Below are 15,165 nucleotides of genomic sequence, written 5' to 3' on the forward strand. Positions count from 1 at the left end.
GCGGACCTGAAGTTGGAATATCGAAAATTATGGGTTTTAATAGTTATGTTTAAAGATATGTATGGGTTTAATGTGTTGTGTAGAGGAATTATGGTTTTGAGGTATGGGTTTAAATAAGGCTGAATTTCGAAAATCCAACAACTCAGACAGATGGTGGTAAACTGGGGTGGTAAACTGAAAAAGCAAGCAGGGATCACTTTGAAAGATGGATTCATGGGATTATCAAACACCAGCATTGGCAAATTAAACATTAAATATGACAAGGGTGGAATTGAAACTCAAAAATCACTTTCAAAATCATGAAAAGTACTATTTTCAATCATACAACTTTGATTTTAGGGTACCACAGCAACTTTTCAGCCTAGAAGTAAGTTGGGGAGGTTTATATCTTCGCATATGGGCATGGAAAATCAAGTTATAAACCATATACAATATCATTAGTGGTAATATCAGGTGGTAAACTGGGTAAATCCAATTTCAAGTATTTATTTTGCATATTTTTACAGATTTTTACGGCAGCAGTGTATATCAGGTCAGAAACTCAGTTTATGTCCCAAACTGGCAGTCATGGAGGCATTAACCTTGTGATACCAATAAAATTGTCAATTTGGGTCAACATCTGGAATGTCTGCCCATTCTGAAAGCTACATGTTTAATTTACCAGATACACATTAGAATGAGTGGTGTGTGTCCAAAAATGAAGAAGGTACAGCAATCACCATCCCCAACAGCAAAGCTAGAAAAGCTTATAAATCTGTTCTGCAAGGGTTTTAGCATCCAAATGGAAACTGTAGATCCAGTATGTGGCTTTCATAATGTGCAACTGCCAAATTGATCAAAAGAAAATAGTTGTATGTGTGAGTGTTGAAAAGTTTCTGCCCAAGCCTGGGTAGTTTTGGACAAAATTTGAGTTTCTGACCAAATACACCCCAAAATCATTTTTCTATGGAACGACTTCAAAACTCAAGGTAAAAATATGAAAAAATATGCAAAATGATGGGAAATCACAGACTGATTCAACCATAATTTTTTCAATTTTGTCCTAACTCTCATGCATTGCTGAGAATTTTCTACATCTTGACTTTTCTAAACTCCATGGTAAATCATTGATTTGGTGTAGTGGAAGACTATCCAACATATCCAAAAAGTGACACTGTATACGTCAACGAACCCAAGAATCCAGCCTCTAATTTCCAATTTATCGCTTGGACTCACACCGTGAGAACCAAGACTACAAAGAAGAAGGATTGGATAACTAGAAGATATTACTGCCTAGGGGTGATGAAATGTTCAGAAGACAAGTGTCCCTTTGCTGGCTCACCACCAACAGGCCCCAAAAAATTTGCCAAAGTTGTAGATGGGTGAGTCTACCCCCTCTCTTGGAACACCTCCGGTCAATTTCAGTATTCTGACATGATTCTCGCAAACCTGGACAGGTTAATCCCCTGTCCTGTCTCTTCTTGCAACGGTTATCCAATACACACCAATTGTAACACCGTGTGTTGAATTGATGTTGAGTTAGACAACTTAGGACAGGAGCAGTGGGGAATACTCCGTCATCAGGGTACTCATCACCATCAGTGGCCTGAATCAAAGAAGGCTGATCTGATTTTGAAAGCCAAGTTGAAGGAGAAAGTCCTCAGTGACATCAAGACTGGTCCTTTAGGTTTAAAGGTCTGTCAATTTGAATAACTTTTAATCAATATTAAAAATCAAAAATCAAGACATCTAACACATATTCAACATGTCATCAGGTTGGACAAGTGCATTTGGGTACAGAGCCAATACAATCTGTGTTGGATATTCACCCTTCCTTTGGACATACCCATTGGTTAGGCTACCTGCAACGTGACTTCCTAGAAAAGGCGGGTATAATGACAAATACACCAGACCCTGAAGCAGGAGGCATGGCTCCAATCCATGATGGATTGGTCTAGGTAATTGTCTTTCAACAACTTTCTTTCTTTCTGGATATGTTCTGATATATTGATTGCCCTTTACCAGGAAAGGCCTGATGGTCCCCTCCTTGTCGATTGCGGGTGACAACGCTCACATATCCTTCCAGACAGGTTGGATGGCAAAAGTCTTAGTCGAACCCAATGAGAAATCCGATTGATATACCGGTGGTGTGTTATTATCAGATACAACTTATTGATTTTTCAAAATGGGCTGCTTGTTGACCACCTCGAAGTACTGTGAAACCATCAAGCGCTGGGTTCCTGTGTTATTCACTTGGCTTGGAGGTCTTACAACCAAACATTACAAAATTCATTTCACTGTCTTACTTCAACAGATTCACAAGACCAATATGTCTGATAAGAATAAAGGGATGATGGTTGAGCAAGTTGTTGATTTTTCAACAGCTCTGAAAGCCGGTTTGGTTGAGGCCTACATGGAAGTCTTTCACTGCCACGATAAGAATGTGGCACTATCTAAACTTCATGGATGCGAGGGGCACTTCCTCCAGGCTGTCACTTGTCTTAAAAAGAACAGTAAGATAGTTAAGCCAAAGTCTAAGGTCAGTTGTTGTAATTATCAAAGAAAATAAGAATACATTACTAATGACCATTTGTACTCTCAATAGGGCACTTGGGAGAAGAAATGCAAAGCATTACTTCAACCCAATGGGCCGGGAGTAGAAGATATCAACACAAGATTTGAGAAGCTACGTCGGATGTTCCCTCTAGCCAAAAGGTGACTATAGTGGTGGGCAACATCTGATATTCAAGCCATGCTTTTTCCCGCACGCAAGCCGATGCCACAAGACAATCCTCCCTTGCCAGGTGAGGAGAATGAAGATGACAAATATGACAAACTCGAACCTCGACGCCAACCTGACTTGCCTTCAACTACAAATGCACAAGAATCAATGCATTGAGTCTATTACATCTTGTGGTAAGTTATTTTACTTTATCATTCCAGGTTCCTTTATATCAGACTGCTGACAACTTTTACTATATCACAAAAGAAAGGGGAAATGCCCGGTTATACCGGGGATAATCCAACTCATTGCTTTTGCGCAGTGTTTGGAGTAGGACTATCAACAGGCTCAGAAGGGCATTTCAATTGCGTACAGAGGCTTTTTGCAAAATACCTGGGAAGAAGTGGTCAAGGCTGTAGGAATTACCCCTCCCACTAAACACGAGTTCACTCAGAACAACGGCCGTGCTCCTGACACAACCAAACAACTTCTGGACATCAAACCAAAGAAGTCTAACTCTAACAAACCAGCAAAACTTGGGCGCCCAGTTGGCTCACAGAACATCAACCGGAATCTTCTGACCACTTATCAGTCTTACTAGGCCGGTACTACAAAGGGTACGAAGAATCACTGTTGGCAAACAGCAACACTTGAGACCCTCTATGCACTTTTTGGGCTGGCCTGGAGTCGATTCCTCACAGTTAACAGCACCAATCTAGTCAACACTCTTGCACATCATTTCACAGCTCGATGCCACCTTGAAATTACCGGCGCTCCCTTTGGGCAAAGCATGGCTCAATGGCAGACTCTGCTGCACAAGGCTGTTCAGGCCAAATCACCTTCTTACACCTCCAAAAATTTCACCTCTGCCAACGGTTTCATGGAGCTACTACTTGCCAAGAATGAAGACTCAAAATCATCACTACAACCCTTCTTTGAACACACGTGGATCAAGACTGTCTCTTGCCAAAGTGGTTCAGAACATGGTAGTGTTCTTTGTCAACATCAAACAACACTACATTTGTTGCCTTTAACCTTTGAGAAGGCCTCAATCTCATATGCCGATGTCACCAATTTATTATCCTTGTGGATGTCTGAAGGACCTGCCTTGGAGGGGGTACTCTGCCGGGTTTGTCACCCAGACGCCAAGGAGGTTACAGAGAACCCCTCATATCACAGCCCCCAGCTACTAGGCTCTGGCAGGCCAGAGATTACCACAGCTTCATGAAAGATTCATGAAAGATTCAGAAAGATTTCAAAATGACTCCAACATAATATCATATGGGGCCATTTGCCTGTCTGACCACCAAAATTCCAATGTCATCATATGACGTCATAAATCTGTACACACCTGCTCCTGTATTCACAGATCAAGAATATATAGTCTATTAAACTTTATCATGTAGATTGACTGAGTTATTGAGGTTTGAAAAAAAATCACGGATAAAAAATACTATTTTTGTACTATACATAAGACTGGGATCTTGGATATCTTAAATCTTTATCAATATACATGCAAAATGAATTTTATATTCCACTGTACAATACATGTTTCTACATTTTTTATTTTTGCAGCCTTTGTCCAAAAGGCATATTTCTATATGTAATTGTGGATTCTATATGAGCAGTCCAATCTTTCCCTGATTCAATGATTCTAGGAAGGATATGAATAAATTGATGGCAGAAACTCTTGGAAATTATTATTTACATGCATATCAGTCAATTTGTGCCTAATTTGGGCCCTACATTTCATTGCAATTTGCCTCAAGGTCAAAGAACTTCAGAAAATCCAACTTCTGTATATAATCCACAATTACATATAAAAATACTACCCATAGACAAAGGCTGTAGGGAACAGAAATGTGGAGAAACATAGTGCAGAAAATATTATCAAATTTAATGTATATGTTTATTGACAAAGATTGAAGATATTCAAGATTGCAGTCTTGTGTATAGTCCAAAAGTAGTATTTTTTATCCGTGATTTTTTTTCAGACCTCGATAACTCAGTCAATCTACATGATAAAGTTTAATAGACTACAGTTGATCCAGTCTAGTCTCAACCACGACTTTGACCCCGGGGCCAGCCCCGGGACCCAAATTTTTGAGGCTCCAGTAATATGTGACTGGCCCGTGTTACATACATTTTTGTTTTCATTTTCCCCACCTCATCCCCACTCCCACCTCATTTGATTGACACTTTCATAGTTTGATTCAGTCAGAAAACCCGCATCAACACCATGGCGAAGGCAAGCAAAGCTGTAAGAGCTCAAAGAAAACAATGGAAGAAGTTTAAAATGGCCAAAGCCAGGTCAAATTCCGATTCAGAAGACGGATCAATTCTTAACAGAACCCTCAATCCAAAAATTCCAAACTCACCTTATGCCAAAACGGAAAAGATGAAAGCATCCAATCCGGTTATCATGCTCTCATTCGACTCTAACCCTGACACAGAGGATCTACAAACCCCCCAGCCTCCTCAATCTGTCATCCTCCAACCACCTGAATTGTACTGGATGCCTATCGATCCAGATTATCAAATGGAAGAGGACAACATGGATCCTTTGGGCATACCACTTTACGCACAACCTGACATTGCGTATTCCTCAGATGACGAAGCGTGTAATACCGACCTCGTCAAGGATGCTCTATTTCTTGTTTTTACCCGTCCTTCTTTCTATCAACCCATCCTCGGCAAAAGAAAAACCAAAGATGGTTGAACTCTCAAAGGCTACATACAGCCTTGAATTCAAATCAACTCGAAGAGGCTTGCACCGCAAATCATTCCGAAAGAAACCAAGAGACAATACAAGAAGAATCGTGAAAAAGCACTCGGAAAGTCTAAGTTTTCAATGAAGGACTGGATCTTCAAGAATCCAGCTCCAGCTCCAGCTCCAGCTCCAGTCCCCTCCCCTCCTCCATCTTTACCTGATATCGAAACCGATGAGTCCTCTGAAATCGAATCTTACCAGCCCTCTGGAGACTCTCCTGAAACCTCCGATAACGAAATTGAGGATGAAGACAACAACTTTTCTGTATCCGGAGCATTAAACTTGTGGATCAATTCATGTGTTGATCAATATCGAAACAGCAAGAAAGATCCATCAGTACCTAAAGATATTCAAAAAGAAGCTCAGGATCGATACAATAACTTAAATGAAGATATAACTTATCTTGAAACAATGTACAAGCAAATTAAAAAAGAACAACCGACATTCAAATACCCATCAGCCATCATTGATGACCTCCGAGAATACAATTCACGAAGTCTCGAGCTCACTATCAAAGGTGAAATTAATCCAGCCGTTACTGCTTCAATCCTCACATCAGCTTCCTTGATCCGTAGACAACCTGCAAATCAAAACTCCATCAACCAACCAACTACAGGAGTCAGTCGAGCAAAAACAATTCGATCACAAGCTGTTTATCTCGCAAAGCACAAGAAGTTGATCTTGAGCCAGAGAGGATTCAGTTCCACTCATAAGTCGATGCTGGACGATGAGAAACTTTTCACCTCGCTGCATTCTTGGGCAATTGGTCAAAAGCCTGGAGAGGTACGTTTTTTATTCTTATTTTACATTTGTCCCATTTTGACCACTAACTAATCCATAATCTCATTACATATCCAACAGCTCACTCCCTTATCCTTCCTTCACCATGTCAATAACATCGCTATTCCTGAACACGGTCTCCAAAAGACAATCTGCCTCAACACCACCCATTGATGGCTTCACTGCCTGGGTTTCCGGGCATGCGAGTATAGCAAAGGATTGTATTTTGACGGACATGAACACCCTGATGTCGTGGAATCTTGTCATAAGTCCCTTGAAACAGTCAAGTTACTTCAAATTCAATCTCGAACCTACTTGGGCGAAGATCTGGAGCTGTTGATTGCACCTGATCCTCTTCTCCTTCAAGGTCAGAAGGAAAGCATCTTTCTATTTCACGACGAATCAACTGTACATGCGAATGAGCGTCCTAAGCGTGCGTGGGTGAAGGACGGTGTTCAAGAATTACAAAAGAAGAGCGACGGCCGACTCATTCACGACTCTGACTGGATCACGCCAGCCACCAGAACTGGTCTCCTTGACATCACATCTGAACATCATCATGGAACACTCCCAATGCCTTTGTTTGATGACGCTGCAGTGGTTACTTACCCTGGTACCAAGGGTGATCCTCGGTGGGACTGCGCGCAGCTCATTGACCAAGTCCAAACACGTGCTATTCCCATCTTTGAGTATTTATTTCCTAATGCACAGGGAGTCTTTATATTTGACTGCTCCTCTGCCCACGAATCCTATGGACCCTCTGCTCTACGGGTCTCCAACATGAACCTCACGCCTGGTGGAAAAAACCCAAAGATACTACGAGATACTATTATCCCAACTGACAATCCACAAATACGTGTTGAACTTTGAGGCCTGCCACAATCAATGGTATACCCAATCGATCATCCAGATTCTAAACTTGCTGGATTAACCAAAGGTGTGCGATGTGTCCTTGCTGAGCGTGGCTTATGGAGTCTTTACAAACAAAAAGTCAAGCAAGAAGAAAAGAAGACTGTCTTCCGCTGTTCATCATGCAAGTTATCAAACATCAAACGAGATCTGGCTGCTTGAGAGGGGAGATTACAACGTGAGAAGGAAGCTCAGAAGGCATATGAGAATGGCAACAATCCAGCTACCCCCAACAATGAAGAGCCTGACAATCTGATGTGCTGCGCTTCAAAAGTTCTGAGCATGCAGTCTGATTTTGCCAACGAGAAGCCATTGCTTCAGATGTTGATTGAGGAAGCGGGGCATATTTGCCTTTTCCTCCCAAAGTTTCACTGCGAACTCAACCCAATAGAGCTCTATTGGTCCTTCATCAAGTACCGTGAGTTTTTCACTGTTTCACATATGCTGAAACATGGTTTCTGACTGTTTTTTTTTCATTTGAAGATTATCAAGTCAACAGTTTTCAATGCAAGACCTTCAAGGAGTCCAAGGCTCTCTTTGAGCAGATTCGCAAGCGCTGTCCGGTATCAACTATTCGAAAGTATTTTCGAAAAGTTGATCGCCACATGGATGCATATCGGTGAGTTCCTTTTTTTCTTACTTTCATTGTAATGTTCTAACATTCCTCTAACATTCCTCTATTTCCTATTTCCAATCTTGAAGACAAGGATTCACCGGGATACTTGCTGAACAATTGGTCAAGAAATATCGCTCACATTGATGCATACCACGTAACGATGGGCTAATTGATGTGTAACGCTGAAATACTTTTTTCTTTTTATTTTCTTCTTGTGCTTCAGTTGTCTATCTATTGTTTGACTCTATATACATGCAAAGAACAATGGATTTCAAGTCTTTATGCACCTCATAAGTTGCAATGAGAGGTGCTTATGTGGTTGAAGCACCTAAATATCTACTTGAGGAGGTAGCTAAGTAGTTAAGTACCTGAATTAAGTACTTAAGTACTTAATATTAGGTCCCTTAGGTCCCCAGACCCAAATATCGGGGGTTGGGGATTTTTTTTTTCCGGCGGATCGAAATCACTTCTCAAGCTCATTTCTCACACTAACATCACATAATAAGCTCAAAAATGACTTATTACATGACATTTATCAGTAAGCCCAGTCCTCAATTAGTTGCGCTTCTATGCGCTTTATGAGCTGGTAGATGGTAGACTCTCCAAGTCTCCATCTTTCCTGTGGGTATTTACTCCCCCCAGTTTGGAACTGATCTTACCTTCGTGGTCAGAACAGTTTGTTTGGGGCAGCGGCGCAGCCGGGCCTCTGAGTTTGGTTTACGTGAACCAAACTCCGACAAGGTTGGTTTGCTTGAACCAAGCCTTGTCGTGGCTAGCTAATCGCTGGGTCGGTGGGTGGGAGTTTCGTTCCTATCAACTTCAAGGGTGGGTGGGCGGCTTTTTGAATTTTGTTTCCTAAGAAACTCAAGACTTAGTGCAATTGATTGTGTGATCAATTTGAGCTTGAGGTAATGAGTGGTGGTGCTTTGCAAAATTTTTCCTGCGCAAGAATTTCCACCAATTCTTCTGAGCGCGGACCGCCAGCTTCACCACTCGGGGCTTAGCCTAAGCTCCACTAAGTCCCCCTGGGCTTTCGAACCAAGTCGTGCCTCCAGGGTTCTCTCAACCCAGTCCTCAATTAGTTGCGCTTCTATGCGCTTTATGAGCTGGTAGATGGTAGACTCTCCAAGTCTCCATCTTTCCTGTGGGTATTTACTCCCCCCAGTTTGGAACTGATCTTACCTTCGTGGTCAGAACAGTTTGTTTGGGGCAGCGGCGCAGCCGGGCCTCTGAGTTTGGTTTATGTGAACCAAACTCCGACGAGGTTGGTTTGCTTGAACCAAGCCTCGTCGTGGCTAGTTAATCGCTCGCCCCTAGCCCGCCTTCTTATCAAGGGCTTCTCGGGTCTGTTGTTGTGAGACCTAGGACTCCTCCTACTAGTCGACGAGAGGGATGTGCTCGGCGCCTAGCCTCCTAGGGCTCACCCCAAACGCGGAGCACATTTCTTGGCGCGTCTATTTCCGCATCTCGTTTAGAGTTTGTGTGTACCTGTGAGGACATGCGGTTCCTTGAATAAGGTTCTGTATAACTTCCTGTATTTGCATTCCATTGAATTCGCTTCTCGCCGATCCTTGATCCTTACGTGTCCTTACTCTCTCTGCTGACTTTCGTCCAATGCCTCCAGCATCGCTATAGTTTCTCTCTGCTCTTCTTCCGTATACGCCTTGAAGTATCTTAAGTAGGCCAGTGATTTCCACCTTCCTTGTCTTGCGATCAACACTACCGGAGTTCCGAGGTTGTATCGTAAGGAAGCTCCTCCCACTCTAAACGAGTGACCTGACCAAGTACTAACTCCAGACTTTCCCCATACATTCTCTAGGATTTTCTTAAATCGACTTTTGCTTAACGCCGTTACACCACCTGGTCCTGAGGTTGCGAAGAGGAAGTCTTCTCTGTCCGCTTGTCTGTTATTCAACAAGATTCGTTCGATTGCTGACACTGGGTCTAAAACGCTGAACTGTTGTTGCAGGTGAATGACCTGCACTTCACCCGCTTTCGCCGTCTTTGCTTTCCTTAAGTGTAGCTTTACGAATCGGCACCCTTTCTTCTCGCCGAACTCGACGTGACTTCTTAGGATTGCACCTTCTGTCTTCTTTAATCTTAGCAATTCCCCTAATCGTGCCATCCCCCAAAATGCCACCAGTGCTACCGAGCCTGCTAGGACCTCTTCGTCTGACTTTCCGTACGTATTCTTGAAAAGTTCGAATAATTGATTGAGCATAACTGGTCGTTTCTCTGATACCAGACTCTTCTCCTCCTCGTTCCTGCGTGTAGCGTTTAATAAAAGAGAAACAACCTCTTTATCCGCCGTCGGTCTCGCAGTATGCCGCACGATGTGCCACGCGCGAATACCATCTAAATACTTCTTGATGGTGACCGCCGTTATCACTCTTTTAGGTCCGTTCCCTTTTTCTACTTTAGAGTCGCCGGCCCATGCAATGAAGTTGTATATGTCTTCGTCCGTTATAGGCTGATCTTCTTCGAATTTACCGTTTGTCTTTTCTTTGAATTCGATGAATTTAGACATTCCACTCGAATATCCACCCAATGTACCTTTCGCCCAGCCGCTATCAGCTGCATGTTTGCCTGCTTCTGATGCTTTCGACTTCGCCGCTTCGAAATGTTTAGGCAAGCGTGCGGCAGCTTCTGCTATCCTTCCTTCCTGCTTCCTGTTTGGCATACTTCGATCTAGCTGTTTCTGACGTCGCTGGACCAGTTGGTCGAATCTTACGGTGAGTGGGCGCGATGAGTGTGAACGACGACGTTCTTTAAAGCTTATGAGTGTGAACGACGATGTTCTTTAAAGCTTACTGGGGCACTCAAGATGAAGTTTTGATAAGGGGAACTTGTCTCTCTCGAGGTATAGGAAGTAGTGCTTTTATTCTTGTCTTACAAAAGGTTTTAGGTCTGATGGTATGCTAATCAATACAACATTTGTCACCTGTTTCGATGAGTCGAACCCCCTCGACAACAAATCCGCCGCGTTATCCTCCGATCTCACTCGCTTCTGCCTTATGCAGCAGTTCAGCCTGAGTGTCTCATCTTGGATTCTCATCCACTCCCGATTCACCCAACGGTTTTTCGACTTTCCGTTCCTTATTGCTCCTTTCGTCACGGCATTATCGGTCAAGCACAGGATCTCCTTGCCTTCAACTTTCATTAATGAGGTTACCATCAGCAATCCCAATCGGACTGCCACTGTCTCCGCCCATGCGATGTCTCGCACGGACCCATCTTCCTCCTGTGAGTTCTCATTCCAGCCGTTTCTCAGCCTAAACCGTGCCCATTTCTTACCTACTATGATGCCTATCCCGTAGGACGTCGACGCGTCGCCTACCCAGCCGACATTGACTACCTCTGGCCACGGTATCATGCGTCTTGGATTCGCGGTTCCAAGCACTCGGCGCCATATCAACATATCTTCCAGCACCTCTTCGGGAATCTCTCGAGCTGCAAACTTATGGACCCATTCCGACATCCACCTGTAGATCGCCATGCAATGGCATTGGAGTTGAGGGTAGACTAGTGATGCGTGCATCAGCCTTCCCACCATGCGTTCGGCTTCTTTGTAAGTTGCCTTGTTATCTTTTATGAATTCTTGTATCTGTAGGAGTCTTAATTCTATCTTTTCTGCTGGGATCCTAACCGTTTTCTCCTTTCCGTCCCAAATCAGGCCCAAGTACTTCTGGACGTGATCAAACTCCCTCCACTTCTTGGAGTTAGTGACCACCCCCATCTTTTCGCTCGCCTCCGCCACATCACTCATCGTCGCTTTGTTCGAGCCGTTATCTTTCTTGATGAAGAGCGTGTCGTCTACCCACCTGAACCCCGCCTCGAATCCGAACTTGGACATCATCACCAGCTTCCAAGCGTCTGCAGCTTGGCTGAATGTGCTGCATCCTGCCACCCCGCCAAAGGTCACCCTTGTATCTAGCAGTACATTACCGTCCAGGTCAAGTACCATTAAGTAAGGCCATTGTGATTCTCTCGTGGGGATCTGGCGGTAGGCCTTCGCCCAGTCGAAGATGCCTAATAGTAGAGTTCCGTCGGTACTCAACATGAATCTTGCTACCCTTGCGAAGTCGTCCCAAGACGTCTTGAATTCATCTTTGTCGACGAGGGCATTTACTGAGTTGATGTATGAGTCGCGTCTCGGGAACGAGAGGTTGTTTATCGGCCTCACTGATCCATCCCCGTTCACCACCACGCCCAGCGGATTTGTTCGAAAGAAACCGAACCTTTGGAAGACCTCCTCTTTTTAGAATGGTCCGTACATGCGGCCAGCTTCTATCTCCAGAGCTAGATTCTCTCTTACTTCTCTTTCCGCTTCCTTTACTGATTTGTGGTTGGCAGGGCAGTAGTACCGTTTTCCTCGGATTGGCGTTTCTGGAATTCCTTGATGAAACCCGCGTTTAAACCCATCTAGTACGAATGCGTGTGTCTCCAGCAGGTCCGCGTTCCGTAGCTCGCGTCTCCATACGTCAAGGTGCATCTCACATTTTACTCCTACTGGCCATTTCTTCTCAATCGGCTTTATCTCTAACTGTTTCACTCGCTGCTCTGTCGGTCCCAGGCTTATCACGAGTGAGAGGGGAGGGTCAAGGGTTTCACGTGGGTTAAACAAGTTTGTGGGAGGGGGCAAAACATAGTCAGGATCTTGGCACAAGTATCTCAACAGGACTCTTGGAAACTAGTGTGTTTGTGACAGGTCTGTCCTCATTTCCCGTTGGGTTTCATTGCAACAACAAATACGGACTGTCTCAATTCGTGGACATTAAACTTATACTCACTAGTACTTCGATCTACCGCCTTTACCGCTGGATCTCCTGCTCTTGTAGCGGTTTGGACTCCTGCTCTTACTTCGAGCCCACCGATTGTCTCTCTTATCGCTCGCTCTACCGCGGTCATTGTAATCCGATCGCCGACCTCGTGAGTCCTTTGAGTCCTTCCTGTCTACCCACTTCCCTTCTGCCTTCAACTTTGCTTCCCACTGCTCGGGAGGTAGCCATGACTTGCGTTTACCGCCTGAAGAGCCTTCTTCCACCTTCGCCGCACTCGCATGTTGTCTCCTAGCCGTGCTAACCCCCCCTTTTGTCTTTGGTAGACCAGACTCTGGGTCAATGTGGTCCTTGACACCTCCTGGTGCGTATGGATTCGAGCGGCACGCTCTCTCTCCGAAGTTTTCGCAGGTCTGTTTCACCTCTTCTAAGATTGTCCGTTGGATTTCGGAGACATTCACGATTTCACCTCCTACCGTTGTCCTCATCACTCCCTCTCGTACCCGTTTGCAGTATCTGAGGGCTACCATCCAACCCATCGTCTCTCGAAGCTCTATCACAATTTCCTTGTGTACTTTGAGATTCTCCGACAGCGTCACCCATCCAGCGTCCAAAATGTACCGAGAGAAAAGAGTGAAGCAGTCTAACCATTGTTCATATTGCATGGTTAGCTCGTCCATCGGAGGATCACCTCCATACATCCGTAGATTTGTGCCTCCTTTGTTTAACTTCGATTCCGAAGGCGGCTCCGTCCCCTCTCTAGCTTGTTGGTCTCGGATCAACCATAGTTTGTCGAATACGGGAAGTGGTACGTATGCTTTGAAAGTACGGAGGTAGTGAGCTAGGACTGGGCTGAGGGAAGGTAATGATTTTTCCAGTTGTTTTGTTTTATCTTTCAACATGAGCCTCCCATTCTCAATCACGTCTCCGTTTGCCAGGACCATTCGACCTCTTCCGGATTCGAGCATCGCTTTCGCTTTGGTGGCTTCGTCGGGGTTGACTAGCATTGAATCAGCGTTGCTTGATATCCGATTCATTGTGGTAACAATCAGTCTTTGTTCGACCGGGACTGGCTCGTGGTTCCACAACGGAGGTGGTCTGGTGTCGTGTATCCGTGTTGGGCACCCGTCGACTCTTGGTTCCATAGGCACTATTGTGGCTCGAGGTTCAACGAGGTGGGTGACTTCTCTTGCCTCGTTTTTCGAGGCCGATGAGAACTCTGACATGTTCTCCTGGATAAGCCGGTGTGGGCTGTGTTGTCTGTCGGCCACTAGATCTGGTACACGATGCTGGTGATCCACTCGAACGCTTGGGGCACGGTTATTCACAGGTTCATTTGCCGCCAATTCCGTGAGTTGTGCGAGCAAAGCGGTTCCTTTGGCGTAATCTTGGAAGACGAATGCCTGTTGGACTTCCGCTTGTAGCAGCATTACTCGATCCCCGTGAGCTGTTTTCGTTGGAAATTCAACACAACATCGTAAGTTTCCGTCGTATACACATCATTGGCTAGGCTCCACGTTCTCAGCATCACACGCTTATGAACAACACCCGGTTTAGGCGAACCGCTACCTGAGCGACACCTTGTTATCAGCCAGGCTAGCTTGCCCGTGTCAACTGACAGGGTCTTTCACGTGGACTTATCGAGGTACTGCCACACATCTTTGTAGATGTAACGCCCACGACGACATTGCTGAAGTGTGATGGCTCAAAACGTCTATTTCTAGACTCCTCCGTCCTCATGATTGTGGTCTAGCTGGCGTTCGCGTAACAAGGGGCAACAGAGCAGTGTAGCCGAGAAAAAGGGGGGAAGAGATAGAGATGCGATAGAGAAAGTGGTATGTAAATCCCAATTGGTACTTACACAATTCTGTGTCATCTGCACGTAGACTCTCCTCCTCCTCTGATTGGCTCTCCTCTCTCTTTCCTTTCCCCTTGTTTATCAGTGTCTGAGGTTGCCAGGTGTCGTCTTCGGTTTCGGATCTCAGCTCCAGGTCCAGTATCGCCACACCGTCAACACCTTCTTCTCCGGGTTGGTCGTCTGCTGGTGCTTTGAGTTGTGCACCTGAAAGCACCTTTGGATCCGCCAATTCACGTTCCTCCATTTGCTCCTGTTGATTCGGAGGGTTTCTCTCCTCGTGCTGGACGGCTGCCTGGGGTGCCGTATGTTGCGTAGTGGTGATGGGTTCTGCTGGTTGGTTTTTGGTTGTGCTAGGACCTGGTGTGGCCTGGGATTCGTTTGCCGTCGTTGTCGCATTGGCTGCTGCCATTGCTCGCGTCACCCTTTCTAAGTTTACCTCCGCTCTTGCCAATCGTTCTTCCATCGATTTGTTTGACTTTTCCATGTTTGTTGTTTTTGATCAATTTTGTGAATAAATTTCTTGACTTCTTTGATTATGTATCTGAATTCTGAACTATTTGTTCGTTTACTGTTGGTTTTTGAACTTTTTGAATTTTGTTTCCTAAGAAACTCAAGACTTAGTGCAATTGATTGTGTGATCAATTTGAGCTTGAGGTAATGAGTGGTGGTGCTTTGCGAAATTTTTCCTGCGCAAGAATTTCCACCAATTCTTCTGAGCGCGGACCGCCAGCTTCACCACTCGGGGCTTAGCCT

General features: G+C 44.8%; 1 protein-coding gene across 1 annotated transcript; it reads right to left on the minus strand.

The window, feature by feature from the left end:
• Positions 1-13,019: 13,019 nt before the first annotated feature.
• Positions 13,020-14,875, minus strand: MELLADRAFT_95030 (uncharacterized protein; the record flags this gene model as incomplete). Its single annotated transcript, XM_007417770.1, has 3 exons — positions 13,020-13,128; positions 13,203-14,001; positions 14,416-14,875. 3 exons carry the CDS (start codon positions 14,873-14,875, stop codon positions 13,020-13,022), a joined length of 1,368 nt encoding a protein of 455 aa, XP_007417832.1.
• Between the last annotated feature and the right edge of the window lie 290 nt (positions 14,876-15,165).

This window comes from Melampsora larici-populina (genome assembly GCF_000204055.1).
Source record: "Melampsora larici-populina 98AG31 unplaced genomic scaffold MELLAscaffold_78, whole genome shotgun sequence".
Classification (NCBI taxonomy): domain Eukaryota; kingdom Fungi; phylum Basidiomycota; class Pucciniomycetes; order Pucciniales; family Melampsoraceae; genus Melampsora; species Melampsora laricis-populina.